At 41.3% G+C, this 15,039-nt stretch overlaps 1 protein-coding gene across 1 annotated transcript in view; it reads right to left on the bottom strand.

Annotated features, from left to right (window-relative positions):
• The window catches only part of ATRN (attractin), a 333,522-nt gene that overhangs the window by 107,994 nt on the left and 210,489 nt on the right, over positions 1-15,039 (bottom strand). Inside the window, exon 21 of the mRNA XM_033953188.1 lies at positions 471-523. Coding sequence (XP_033809079.1) covers positions 471-523 — 53 coding nt within the window. The remainder of the gene's footprint in view (positions 1-470; positions 524-15,039) is intronic.

Here is a 15,039-nt window from a genome sequence, read left to right as displayed (position 1 = left end):
AAGGGAAATAACGCTACTGTCTAGAATGTCTCACCTATTGCCCTGGAAAAGAATATTATACCTGCTTGTCCTTGGAGAATAAAACATTGCAGAAGAGTTATAGAAAGACTCACTAAATTAAGTGGAGCATGAGAGGGGTGGGGATAGAATAAGGGATACATCAGATAGACACATCCTTTCCTCCACAGCACTGGATTTTCTCAACTGTTAATAGGGAAGCACCTGGGACACAGGTCCAGCTTGAGGCATAAGCTAGAACCTTGGCATGCCTCCTTAGAGCCCTAGACTCCTCTGTTTCTGGATTCAGAAGGCTGATCTTGCCAGCCACAGTCCCATGGATGTCAGTCACCTTTCTTCCTTTAGTTAATCATAACATAGTCAGCTTCTGAAATATATTAAAGTCCTATATACTAGATGCAAGTCCATTTTTGCCTTCAGTTCAAAATAAAAAATAATTATAATCTACGTACAATAACATGTTCCTTTCAGAGGATTGCCCTGGTATCTGTTTTCAGCTTCACACCTAAAGAAACAAAATAGAATTAATTGAATAGCTATATCTTTGTTTTTCAATATTCTAATTCATTCAAAATTAAATATAGTGCTGAAAAACAGGAAAATAAAGCTGCTTACCTTTACCAAGTGCTCTCCAAGGACAGAAGTATATATCAGTCCTCACATGCAGATGAAGCCATTTGACTCCAGGCACAACAAAGCAAGCACCAAGTGCTTTGCATAGTGGTGCAAATTCAAGAACAAAAATCCCGTATCTCATCAATATTTCATTTAAACGTTTTAAGTAGTCTGTAATATTAAGTGTGCTCAGAAAATGTGCAGACCACTGTGGACGATTAGATCCTAAACTAAACCTCTTAGTGTTCAATCATTGTACATGCAGTGTCCAAAGTATCAGTAAATGCCAGTGTGATATTTAAAAAAACACAACATTTTTCCATGTAATTTCATTTTTCCAAACACAGCACCAGCTAGTATAATAGTGAGGACTGAAATTATATGGAAAAATGTGTTTTTAATATCATTCTGGCGTTTACTAACACTATGGACACTAGTGTGCAATGACTGAACACTAAGAGGTTTATTTTAGAATCAATCATCCACAATGGGCGAAATGTTTTCTGAGCACATTTATTATAGGCTACATCTAACCTTAAAGAGTTTAGATGAAATATCGATAAGCTTAGTGTTTTTGTTTCTGATTTCACTCTGTAAAACTTCCCCCAGCACTTACAGATTTTATGCTCGAATTTGCTGGGAATCTTGCATAGCAGTGTGTCATGCATATATTGGCTTGCAATGTTTAGTGCCATTGTGTGAAGCTATCACAATTTAGAGTAAAGCTGGTTTTCATATATCAACTCCTAGGGAAAGCAGATATGGTGTGTGAGGACTAGTACCTTGCTGTCCATTAAGAATGCATTTCATAGGTAAGCAACTTCACTTTCTCCATGGAAGCAAGAAATCATACCTCCAATACACAGGAATCCTTAAAGAGAAGTTATCTTTGATATAGAAGTGAAAAAAGGGGGAAAATGATGGCAACAGGCAAAAAATGAAAGGGATTTTTGGCAGCAATACATTTTTTTTTCCATTTTTAATTGAGAAACCTGGAAATAATAAAAATGGGTTCTATAGGGTATTAAGCTAGAGATTCCTGCAATGTGAATTCATCAAACTTACTGTACCATCAGGAATTCATTTCCAACTAGTAATGAGATATGAATATATGAACAGAAGCTTATGTCACGGCCTTGCAGATCTCTTTTATGGAGTCCAACCTCAGATGGTCTGCAATATGGCCATGACAATATGGTCTGCAATTATGAGCCACAATTCCAGTGCTATTTCATGCTTATTTATACCCTGAGTCAAACTTGCCTAGGCATAAGTGAAAGAATGTGTTTGGCTACAGGTTTACTGAACTCATAAAAAATGTTGGGTGGACTTTCCGAGGACTTTAGTCTGCTCCATGTAGGACACTAAATTTCTTCTCAAATTCAAGACTTTATCCTTCAAACCTTTTGGTCTCATGTCTCATGCCCATGAAAAGTGGTTAAAGGGGACAATCAACACCGTCTTAGAAAAGAATTTAGTATGAGTATGCAAGGCAGTCCTAGTGTCAAATCTTGAAAAAGAGATTAGGTTCTTACCTTGATAATATCTTTTCCAGTAGATAGGAATGGTATGCTGAATCGTAGGGTTGTCCATGCCTGCTTGCAAGCATTCTACAGAAGATATCAATCACAGCTTTTCAGCTCCTCCTCCTCATTCTCTCTGGACTCAGCTGCCCTCTTTCAGTTCATACCAAAACCGGCGACAGCCCTATAGGAAGAGACAGGAGAAAGAGGGGTATGGGGAATTCCCTGAAACCAAGTGTCTGATCTGCTCAGATAAATGTAAAACAATCAGTAATGCAAGTAAAACATTAACGTGTTCTTGTTTAACATGTTTCCTCTCAGAGGCTTAACAGCCTGAACACTTACAGAGCTCAAATATTCCTCTCCTTTTAATCATATACAAATATTTTCATAATCCCAAAGTCTGACTAACAGGAAAATCTTAACTATGAAGCTTAAGACAGAAAGCAGGCACATCAGGCACATGGGTGGGGAGTTCAGCATACCATTCTTATCTACTAGAAAAGATATTATCAATGTAAGAACCTAATTTCTTTTTCCAGTGTAATAGGAATGGGATACTGAACCGTAAGGACGTACCAAATTCTCAGGTGGCAAAGACAAAACTGCTGGTAGGACTGAAGACCCAAAAGCGGCATCCTCCAGTGCTGCTACATCCATCCTGTAGAAATTATGAAGGGAAGATCAGGCTTCTGTCCAAGAGGAGACCACACCTCTTGTTGAAAGCGCCTTTAAGGGGACAGTTCGTTGCTTGCCACAACCAATGTAAGCAAAGGAAATAGCTCTACGAATCCATCTAGAGATGGTAGCTTTGGAGGTGGGTCTGCGCCATCTCGCCTGATTAGTTAACACAAAAAGATGGTCTGAGAGACAAAACTCTGGCTACTTCCAGGAAATGCAATAGTACTCTTCTGATGTCCAAAACCTTTAAGGCCTTGTCCTTTTTCTTGGACTCTGTGTGGTGAAATGCTGGTAGCCTAACAACTTGGTTAACATAAAATGCCGAAACGACCTTCAGCAGAAATGGGGGAATCATGCGGAAAGTCACTCCTATTTCTGTGATCCATCGAAATGGCTCTCTGCATGACAGGGCCTGCAATTCTGAGACTCTCCTGGCATAAGTAATCACCACCAAGAAGACTGCTTTAACCATCAGATCCATGAGGGAACTTCCTGTAAGGGTTGATATGGGGCTCTGTTGATCCAAGTAACACCACATTAAGATTCTAGCATGAAAACGGTGCTCAGATAGGAGGCTGTTGTCTCATTGTACCCTTCATGAGCCTGACTATGTCTGGGTGGGTCACTAGCGAAGCTCTTTTCTCTTGAACTTGGAAGCAGGAGAGCTTTGCTACTTGAAATCTAAGGGATGCCACTGCCATTCCCTTGTTAAGGCCTTCCTGCAGAAACACCAATAAGGATGAGATAGGAGCAGTGGTCTCAGACTCACAGCTCGGGGGCCACATGCGGCCCGTCAGGTACTATTTTGAGGCCCTCAGTATGTTTATCATAATCACAAAAGTAAAATAAAACAGTTTCTTGATCATATGTCTATTTAGCTATAAATTACAATATTATTATTAAGACTTAGCCAAAAGGAAAGATTTATAAACTATAAAGAGTTTTACCTTATGCAAAATTGTCATTTTTTAAATAAGACATAAGAACATAAGAATTGCCGCTGCTGGGTCAAACCAATGGTCCATCCTGTCCAGCAGTCCACTCACATGGTGGCCCCTAGGTCAAGACCAGTGCTTCAAATGAGTCCAGTCTCACCAGTTTAGCATGAACTTGTCCAACTTTGTCTTGAAACCCTGGAGGGTGTTTTCCCCTATAACAGACTCCGGAAGAGCGTTCCAGTTTTCTACCACTCTCTGGGTGAAGAAGAATTTCCTTACATTTGTACAGAATCTATCCCCTTTCAACTTTAGAGTGTCCTCTCATTCTCCCTACCTTGGAGAGGGTGAACAATCTTGTCTTTCTCTACTAAGTCTATTCCCTTCAGTATTTTGAATGTTTTGATCATGTCCCCTCTTAGTCTCCTCTTTTCAAGGGAGAAGAGGCCCAGTTTCTCTAATCTCTCGCTGTACAGCAACTCCTCCAGCCCCTTAACTATTTTAGTCGCTCTTCTCTGAACCCTTTCGAGTAGTACTGTGTCCCTCTTCATGTACGGCGACCAGTGCTGGATGCAGTACTCCAGGTGAGGGTGCACTATGGCCCGGTACAGTGGCATGATAACCTTCTCGGATCTGTTCGTGATCCCCTGCAAAGGGTTTGAGTTGGACACCACTGGATAGGAGCATTGCCTGGCTCTAACTTCTTTTTGCTGCACCAGCACTAAAACATCTCCCATGCCTTAGCATATGCTGAAACAGTTGTCATCTTTTGGCTTTAAGCAGAGTAGCAATGACTACTTCAGAATACCCTTTTGTCGAATAGTTCTGCATGCTCAAGAGCCATCCCATAAGATCAAAGTGTGCTGAATCTTCTAAGACAATCAGCCCTTGTGAGGGCAAGTCTTGAAGTAGCTGGAGTCTGAGACTTTGCTCCTTTTGTAGGCACATGAGATTCACATACTACAGGTGCTTGGGCCAATCTGGCGCTACGAGACCCATTGGTCCCGTGTGATGAACTATGCAGTGGATCGCCCAGCCTATCATAGGCCAAGGGGGAAATATGTACAGTACCTTGGTCTCTGGCCATGATTGAACCAGGCCGTCTAGACCTGCATTTCCATGCTGTATCTTCGACTGAAAAACCAATATGCTTTCTTGTTTTTCACAGTTGCCATGATGTTGAATGTCGGGTGACCCCCCATCTGTTCACAATGGCCTGGAAGGCTTGCAGAGACAATATACACTCTCCCGAATCCAATGTCTGTTTGCTGAGGAAATCCATGTGAACATTGTCCACTCTGGCCATATGTGCCACCGAGATTGCCTGCAGGTGAGTTTCTGTCCAACAGAACAAGGCTTTCACCTCCTATCATAGCAAAGAACACATGGTGCTTCTCTGTCTTGACTTAAGCCACTGTTGTGGAATTGTCAGAGAAGACTCTGATTGCCTTGCCCTCCAGCAAAGACTTTAGTTGGAGCAGCACCTGGTGCTTCCCTGTCTTTTGACATAAGCCACTGCTGTGGCATTGTCAGAGAAGACTCTGACTGCCTTTCCCTCCAGCAAAGACTTCAGTTGGAGTAGTGTTCCAGTTGGAGCTTGCAGTTCCAGTCTGTTGATAAACCAATTCCATTGAGACAGGGTCCATTGGTCTTGGACTGGATGACCGTTGCAGAGACCCTAGCTAAACAAGCCGGCATCCGTTATTAGGGTGACCTAGGAATCAATCTGAAGAGGGATCCCCTTTGCCAAAGACTATGGATGAAGCCACCAGCTCATGCTACACTAGGCTGCCACTGTTTGAGAGAGCAGAACTTGCAGGGAGTCCCTCTGAAAAGACCAGCGAGGCAGCAATGTGTCCTGGAGGGGTCACATGTGTGCTCTCGCCCAGGGAACTACACCTCCATTGTGACTGCCATGGACCTCAGGACTTGCTGGTAATGTTATGCAGCAGGCTCTGACGTGGTTAACAAGGCTGAAATCTGAACAAGAAGTTTCTGTTTTCATGCTTTTGGTGGAAAAATTTGGTCTTCCCCATGTTGAATAACACTCTCAGATATTCCTGGGACTGTATCAGCACAAGGTGGCTCATTCTGAAGTTCACATTCCATCCCAGACTGTGCAGTGTCTCAATAACTGCTGAAAATGCCTTTTCTCCCTCCGGGTGGGAAGAAGTTCTGATGAGTCAATCGTCCCAAGTACAGATGCATCTGCTGACCCACTCCGTGGAGATGAGTGGCCACCACCATAACCTTGGTGAATATTTGGGACACTGTTGCTAGTATAAAGGGAATTACTGAGAACTGATAGTGATTTTCAAGCACATGGAATCTGAGGAATTTCCTCTGTTCCAGGAAGTTTCCAAGTTTTATTTAGAATTTGATTAATCGCTTAATCATAATTCAATCATACTACATACATTATTAAAATCTTTACAACTTTCAGGGAGAACAAACACGGAAACAATACTCAATGAACATAACATACATTATAAAAAGGGGAAAAGGGTAAGAAATACAATAATTAATAGAAAAGAAACAAATAAGGAATTAAACATCAGAAGGGGATAAATAAAAAAGGATAAAATTCAAAGCAGCAGACCAAATCAAAGAAACTATTCAGTCAAAGGCATCTTTAAAAAGAAAGCACTTTAACTTGCTCTTAAATCTGTTTATAAGACATTCTCTTTGTGGTGCTGTGATGGAAAAAATATACTGTTGACGTGTACTAATGATATTAAGGGAGAGAACAGCCAATGAGTATTGATCACTAGATTTGAGCATTCTGGCAGAGACATAGAGAACCAAGAGTCTATCGATAAACGCTAGAGCTTTAAAAAGAAGAGATTTCAAGGTTAACAGACATATTTTATAGGTAATACGATAAGCTACCGGAAGCCAATGTGCTTTTTTTAGAAGAGGCGAAACATGGTTATATTTCTTAGCATTCATGATGAGCTTAATAGAGGCATTTTATATGATTTGTAAGCTTCTTATTTCTTTTGGGGTAATGCCCTTGAATAGGGCATTGCAATAGTCAATTTTTGAAATCACCAGCGAGTGTCAGAATATTACTTGAATTAGGCTCCAAAAATTTTGAGACAGAACGTATTTGTCGTAATCTGAAGAAAGTGGACTTAACTACACTTCTAATGTGTTCATGGTATGATAACTTCTGATCAAATGTAACCCCTAGGATCTTGATGGTACAAGTGGATCGATTTCTCACTGTCAAAAATTACAAAGACTAGGGGACACTCGATGAAGTTACAAGGAAATACTTTTAAAACCAATAGGAGGAACATTTTTTTCACTCAGAGAATAGTTAAGCTCTGGAATGCATTGCCAGAGGATATGGTAAGAGCGGATAGCATAACTGGTTTTAAAAAAAAGGTTTGGACAATTTCCTGGAGGAAAAGTCCATAGTCTGTTATTGAGAAAGACATGGGGGAAGCCAGTGCTTGCTCTGTATTGGTAGCATGGAATATTGCTACACCTTGGGTTTTGGCCAGGTACTAGTGACCTGGATTGGCCACCGTGAGAACGGGCTACTGGGCTTGATGGGACCATGGGTCTGACCCAGTAAGGCTATTCTTATGTTCCAACTACCTGAAGTGTATCCCCCTTGAGGGTAATAGGAGAATGGAATTTAAGACTGTCCTTCCAAGGTAAGAACATTACCTTTGATTTGATGACATTGACAGCCAGTCTGTTGGTGTTTAGCCATTGGTAGATTTGTTCTAATTTCCTGTTGATTGTTAAAGCATCCAGAGGGTTCTCTGAGTCTATGGGAATGTGAAAGTAAGCTTCCGTCAAATCTAAGGAGGCCAAAAATTCTCCTGGTTGCACTGCTGTAATGACTGCGGTTTTCATCTGAAACTGAGGAACTCTCAGTGCTGTGTTGACAAGCTTGTGGGTCCAGAATGGGCCTCTACTCCTCTGAACCTTTCTTTGACACAACAAACTATATGGCATATATGCTGAAGCCCGATAGCTCTGATCCTGGTTGCTTTCTCTGGCTGACCTGCTGGTGAATCCATGAGAGGTGTGCAAACTCTATCTTGTAACCCTCTTTGATAACGTCCAGGACCCAGCAGTCAGATGTTAAGTGCTCTCAAACCTCCAGAAAATCCGAGAGCCAACTTCTAATCTTCAGAGGAGTGATGTGAGAGTTGGCATTATTGTAGTTTTTTGGCGGACACTGTGGAGTGGGAACTTGAACCTTGGTTCCTTCCAAACCCATAAAATCTCTGTCTGGAACCTGGAAAGGCTCTCTGAGTGGAGGCTGCTGTGGAATATTGAGAGCACCACAAGCCACGAAAGGACCCTCGGCTCTGGCCTCTAGGGCAGGGGTGTCAAAGTCCCTCCTCGAGGGCCGCAATCCAGTCGGGTTTTCAGGATTTCCCCAATGAATATGAATGAGATCTATTTGCATGCACTGCTTTCATTGCATATGCTAATAGATCTCATGCATATTAATTGGGGAAATCCTGAAAACCTGGCTGGAATGCAGCCCTCGAGGACTGACTTTGACACCTGTGCTCTATGGGCTTGGGGACTGATAAAGACTTGGGCCAGCAATCCTGTACACTGGCCATATGATCATCTAGACCAGGGGTGTCAAATTCAAATAACACAGTGGGCCAAAATTAAAAACTTGGACTAAGTCGTGGGCCAACCTTGATATTTATTGAAAAAATGTCTACAATTGAGGAAGTTTTTCCTTCTCATCAGATATAACAATGAATAGGGCACAGGTGATCAATGCAGGCTTACTCAATATGGTGAGAGTGAAAAAGAGGGAGGGGACAAAAAAGGAAATTGTACATACCAAAGTGTGTGGGAAACATACACGTTGAGAACTTGGGCGTTAACAATATGCAACAAAAATCTTGATAGATAAAAGCAAACCTTAATAAAAAATAATAAGATAAACCAAATCATTGTACAACTTCAAAAGGAAACTGTAAACAATATGGTTAAAATACAATATATATTTTAAAAAATACGTTTTAAAAACAATGACGTAAGGTACAACTAGCCCATGACTGATGTAAAATAGCCAAGATAAACTTAAAACGGAAAATACTACAAAGGGATTAAAACCAAAAAGGGACGAAATAAAATACAATGTGTAAGCAACATATGTTTGAAAAAATGTTAAAATATAATCATAAAAAAAACCATAACGTGAAGCAGAGAAAATGAATAAGAATATGGAAAAACACTAGCACTGGAAAAGAATGAGTACCAGAAAACAAAACGCCAAAATTAGAGCTATAGTTTCCAAGTTTATTATAAATTTGGTATACCACCTTATCATATATTTCAAGGTAGTTGTACAATAAAAATTGGGGTAATACAAATAATATACCATAAAAACCCATCAACATAAAATGACAGAAAACAAGACACACGACTGGACAAGCAGATCCAAAAGGAAAAAAGGGAGAACTACAATAATATTTGAAGAAAAGAAAGGATACCAGGAAAAGGACAAGAGGGCAGGGTTGTAACAAATAGGTCCAATGCAAATGGACTAAGAAAAGTTTAAAAATCCTTATAAGGACAGCTAAACTTGGAAAGCATCTTTAAAAAGAAATGTCTTAAGAGATAACTTGAATTTCTCGAGGGTTATCTCATCTCTCTTAACGTGTTTGGTACTGAGTTCCAAAGGGTTGAAGTAACCACAGAAAAGATAGCATTTCTCCTAGTATTTATATAGCTCAGGGATGGAACTCCTAATAGATTTTGATCAGAGGATCGAAGATGTGGTATATGGAATCAAAAGTCTATTGATAAATTCCGGCTGACCAGTGTTTCTTGTTTTAAAAGTCAGTAATAATGTTTTATAAGTAACTCAATGATGGATAGGGAGCCAATGGACTTTTATTGAGAGTGGGGTTACATGATCAAACTTTTTGGCCCTATAAATAATTTAACAGCAATGTTCTGGACTATCTGTAGACATCTCAACTCTTTCTTGGTAATTCCATGGTATAAAGCATTGCCATAGTCCAAACAGGAAATAACTAATGAATGAATGAAAGTATTTAAAGCAGAATGGGAGAGTATTGAACCTTGTGGTATACCATAGCCATTTGAAAATGTTTGAGATTTAGAACCATTAAATGATACCTTAGAGGTACGATCCTTGAAATAGGAAATAAACCAATTGAGGATTTGATGGATAACCCATTTCCTCTAACCAATGAATGAGTAAGAGATGATCAATTGTATCAAATGCCGAGGACAGGTCGAGGGATGATAGAGTTATGATGGTCTAGATGGTAGTTAATGTTAATAATAAGGTCAATTAATGAAAGTTCAGTTGAGTGGTGTTTTCTAAATCCTGTTTGATTTGGGTGTAGGGCATTTGTGCTTTCCATGAAGTCAGATGTAATTTTTGATAAGAAGGAGATATTAGAAATGGGGCAATAGTTTGCACATTCGGCAGCACTTACTTTGAAATCCTTGATGATTGGAAAGATAGTGGTTTCCTTCCAAGATTTTGGGACAGAACTTATGGTCAGGCTAGTAGAAACTAATTAATATATGGGGGTCCAAATGTGGCAAAATATTGTTTAAGAATAGATGGGGGAATTGTGTCTATGCCAGCACTTTTTATGTTCATGGAACTGATAGTTTGCTGAATATACAAAAGTGAAGGGATTCTGAAATAGGCACATTTGGAAAGAGATATGCAAGGGTTTTGCGTATCAGGATCAGAGTGAGTAAGCAAAGCTGGTTGATCGGGGGAGCGAAATGAGGAACTGATTTTCTCAATTTTGTTTATAAAGTTGTCTGCCAGGGATTGAGCTGAAGGAAGCAATAAAAAGTCAGAGCGATTTGAATGATCTGTAGTTAATGATCGTACGATCTTATACAGTGTTGAGGTATTTTTAGCATTTGAGATCTGTTTTGAGTAGTAAAGAGATTTGGCTTTAACTATTTTTGCTTTGTAATATGATGCATGATCCTTATACTTAAGTAAATTGGAGATGGATTTGTATGTCTCTATTTTCTCTCTAAAAAATGGAGTTGTTTTTTTAATTAGAAGTAGTTCCTGAGAGAACCATGGATTTTTATGATGGCACCAAGAGATAAGTTGAGTTTGAAAAGGGGCAAATTCATCAAGAAAATTGCGAACAGAATCATACAAGGGATTAAAAAGAAGAAAAAATGATGAAAAATACTTATCAAAAAAGCAATTGCAGAAGAATCCAGTGCTACTGCAACGCAGTGTGAGACTATGAAAAGAGTCTGAGAACGCCACGGGAACTTGTAAAAATGTCAAATGTGATGACGTACCTAATGGGGACGTGAGCTGATTGGGTCAAAAAAACGGTCTACCGGCAGGCCAGCTCTAGTAGACATTTGGTATTTTCTCGTGGGCCATATTTGGCCCATGGGCCTGAGTTTGACACCAATGATATATACCCTTACTAAACAGTATCTGTCCTCTAGAGGAAGGGCTGTGGCTCACTGGTTGAGCTGCTGATTCTGCACCCAGAGCTGCTCCTTGTGACCTGAATGTCAGCTTTGAAATCCCAAAGTGACAAAAAAGGTGGTATACAAGTCCCCATTCCCTTTCCCTCTAAAGGGAGTCTGCTCAGCGTTTCTTTAGAGGTCAGATGAGGTACTATGAGTGATTATGAGTACTAACAAAGTAGACATGCAGAAGAATGCAAACTAGTGCCTGGCTGGTGTACTGGAGGAATGAGTGTGAAATGACAATATAAGGCACATATGTCAAACACAAGGCCCGCAGGGCGAATCCGGCCCACCTGGATGTTTTATGTGGCCTGCAGCAGTGCTCCCAAATTTCCCCTTCTCACAGCCCAGCATGTCTTCTCAACCATGCCGGTCTGATGTTGCCATCACGCTGAAAAATCTGCCAACCTCGGCAGCGATTCAGCAATGTTGGCCATGGCTCCTATCCCTGCTTTCCGTCTGCCATGGTCCACCGGGCAGAAACAGGAAGTTGCACATCACTGGAGACAGACCACGGCAGATGGAAAGCAGGAAGAGGAGCCACGGACAACGCTGCTGAATCACTGCTTAGGCTGACAGATTTTTCACCTTGACGATGACATTGGACCGGCGCAGGAGGGAACACATGCTGGGCTGTGAGGAGAGAGGGACCGGCGCAGGAGGGATCACATGTTGGGCTGTGAGGAGAGAGGGACCGGCACGGGAGGGAAGATATGATGGGCTGTGAAGAGAGAGAGAGATGAAGGGAGAGAGGTTGGACCTGGGGTGGTGTGGAGGAAGAGGGAAAGATACTTGAAGGAAGAACTGTTGGGAAGAGAAAGGGAGAAATGGTGGACCTGGGGGAAGAGAGGCAGGCAGACAGGGAGAGAGATGGGATGGGGACAGTTGGGAAGAGAAAGGGAGATAAGTTGTTCAGCATCAAGGGGGGAGGGAAGAAGAACAACAACAGAAGAGAGGGAACAAAATGTTGGACCAAGGGGAGAGGGAAGGACAGATGTGGTAATGGAGAGTAGATAGAAGGAAATAGGAGGCTGGGAAAGGAATGAAATGGGAAATGGAAGAGCTAGGGACTGAGAGGAGATGGAGAATTGAGAGGTAGCTGAAAATTTAAAAAGAAGGATGAGAAAGAGGGCAAGATTTGAGTGGACAACGGCAAAAAAGAAAATAAAAAGTTAAGAAAGCAGAATGGGAAAAATCAATATGTTGGAGATAGGCATAAGGAGGGAATGGAACAAGAGACAAGAGGAGAAAAACTGGACAGTAGACACTGAAAAGAAAATTAGTAGAAGATAAACAAAAAGCAGAAAGAGAAATTGGGACCAAGATGATGGTAAAACAAAATGATCAGACAACAAAAGGTAGAAAAAATAATTTTATTTTCTATTTTGTGATTATAATATGTTATATTTAAAATGTGCATCCTGTCAGAGCTGGTATTAGACAACAAGCATGAACTAGGACCTAAAAAAGAGAGGAAAAGTCTTTTTTATTTATTTTGTTTGTACCACAGAGCCGGCGTGGGGTTGGCGAGGTTATATCCCTATACAGTGGTGCCTCACACAACGAACTTAATTGGTTCTAGGAGCAAGTTTGTTATGTGAAACGTTCGTTATGTGAAACACGTTTTCCCATAGGAATACATGTAAAAAAAAATAATTCGTTCTGCAGCATAAAATATGCTACGATGACATAAAAAAGATAAATTTTTTGTTATTATTTTTATTTAGATACATCTAAAAACATACATCTCCCTGTCCTTTTACTTCCACTATCTTCCTATCCCATCTCTATTCCCTTTTGTCCCTCTCCCCATGATCAATCATCTCACCACCTCTCTCTGCCCTCACCCTCAGGGTTCAAGATTGCTTCCACTCTTTTTCCTGTTGTTCTCTCTGCCTGTCACCCTATGATTTAGCATCCCTTCTGCCCTTGTCCAATATTTCCCCTTCTCTCCCTCCCTCTCATCCCCTGCTCCAACATGTGCTTTCAGCGGCCTTCTCCCCCCTTAAGCGTCTTTTCTTCTCCACTCCACCTTTCCTCCCTCCCTGCCTCCACCTTTGTGGCGCTTTTGCACCCGACCGACAACAGAACAGGCCCGGTCGGACAAATCTCCCTGTCCTGTAGCCGCGAATCTAAATTACCTTCTTACAGCAGCTGGATTATTGAAGCTGCTGTAAGAGGTAATTTAGATTCGCGGCTACAGGGCAGGGAGGTTTGTCGGCCGGGCCTGTTGTCGGTCGATCGGGGGACCTGACCAGCTGTGCACATTCTTCGGGGCGGACCGCCCCCTCCCCCCTCTTTCGTTCGCCATTGCCTTCTTCCTACCTGCCCTGCCGCAGCCGCACACAGCCGAACGGAAGTCTTCCTGATGTCAGCGCTGACGTCGGAGGAAGGGAGGGCTTTGCTTAAGCCCTCCCTCCGACGTCAGCGCTGACATCGGGAAGATTTCCGTTCGGCTGTGTGCTGCGACAGGGCAGGTAAGGAGAAGGAGACTACCCTCGCGGCTCGACCAACCCCGCTGCGATCCAACCCCGCAGGAACCCCGGACTTCGTTGTGTGAAACGAAGTCCGTTGTACGAATCAAGACATAAAGTTCGTTGTGCGCAGCGTTCGCTGTGCGAGGCGTTCGCTGTGCGAGGCACCACTGTACTTTTATTAAAACTAAGACCTCCTTTTATTAAACCACGATAGCGATTTTTTAGCGCAGGGAGCTCCGCTGAATGCCCCGCGCTGCTCCTGATGCTCATAGACTTAGCCTATGTTTTAGATTTCGGTCCCTTATGTGATTTGAGTTTGACACCCCTGATATAAGGCAAAAACAATGTAACATCTTTAAATTGTTTGAAATGAGATGAGATTGCAGGAAAAAGAAAACATGAAGCAAAGCAGTGAATGAATAAATTTTAATCCATTTTCCCTACCTGGCTCATGTTACATAGAACATATATAAAATTAAATAAAACCTTCCCCGATGACTTTAGAGGAAAATAATACAAATACAAAAGTAGGAAAGGCAATTATGAAGAAAGGTCTAGAAATTACAACATGATAAACTGTTGATAAGGGTTCTGCTTGATAAACAGGTTTTGCAGAACTAGTGAGTTGTTGACAGGAAAAGTACTATGAGAATATAATGAAGACAGTTAGCTTAAAGAGAAGTGAGGTCCAGATGAATTTGTAATAAACAGCTGGTTAACCCTTTCAGGACCATAAGGATCGTAGGCCAATTTTTGTGGTTTTGACGACATTTTTATGGTAAAAAGGGCTTGCAGATGCCAAAAAATTGATTTTTTTTTGTGAAATATCATTATTTTTATTTAAAAAATCACACTTCTGGCTTATGGACAGTGTGGCAAGTGAATCTTCTCGTCAATCTGGCAACGATGCTAATGAATGAATGTCGGAACCAGTTTGTTTACATAAAGGCAGTATCATATGGCATCCGTACATATCAAATTTAGAACTGTAGACTATCCCAATCAAAATTTATAGGATTTTAAAGTTATGGGACAAATATGTCCCTTGGTCCTGAAAGGGTTAAGAAAGGGACAAATGAGATAAAAATGTTGAGAAGTTTGTTACTGCCACCTAGTGTTAAAAAATTAAAGCACAAGTACACAGATGGGTGTGTAGTGCTGCCCGATTCGAATCGATTCAATTTACAAAAAAAAATCAGCCTCCCGATTCAATGACCGACCCTTCCCCCGTGACTTCCTAAAGCAGGAGTGGCAGCACTGCCTCTTGCTGGCTGTCTGCTGCCACTCTTGCTTGAGGGG

This window comes from Geotrypetes seraphini, chromosome 1, assembly GCF_902459505.1.
Source record: "Geotrypetes seraphini chromosome 1, aGeoSer1.1, whole genome shotgun sequence".
Lineage (NCBI taxonomy): Eukaryota > Metazoa > Chordata > Amphibia > Gymnophiona > Dermophiidae > Geotrypetes > Geotrypetes seraphini.
Note: the sequence above shows the minus strand (reverse complement) of the source record. Positions and strands in the feature narration are given on the sequence as shown.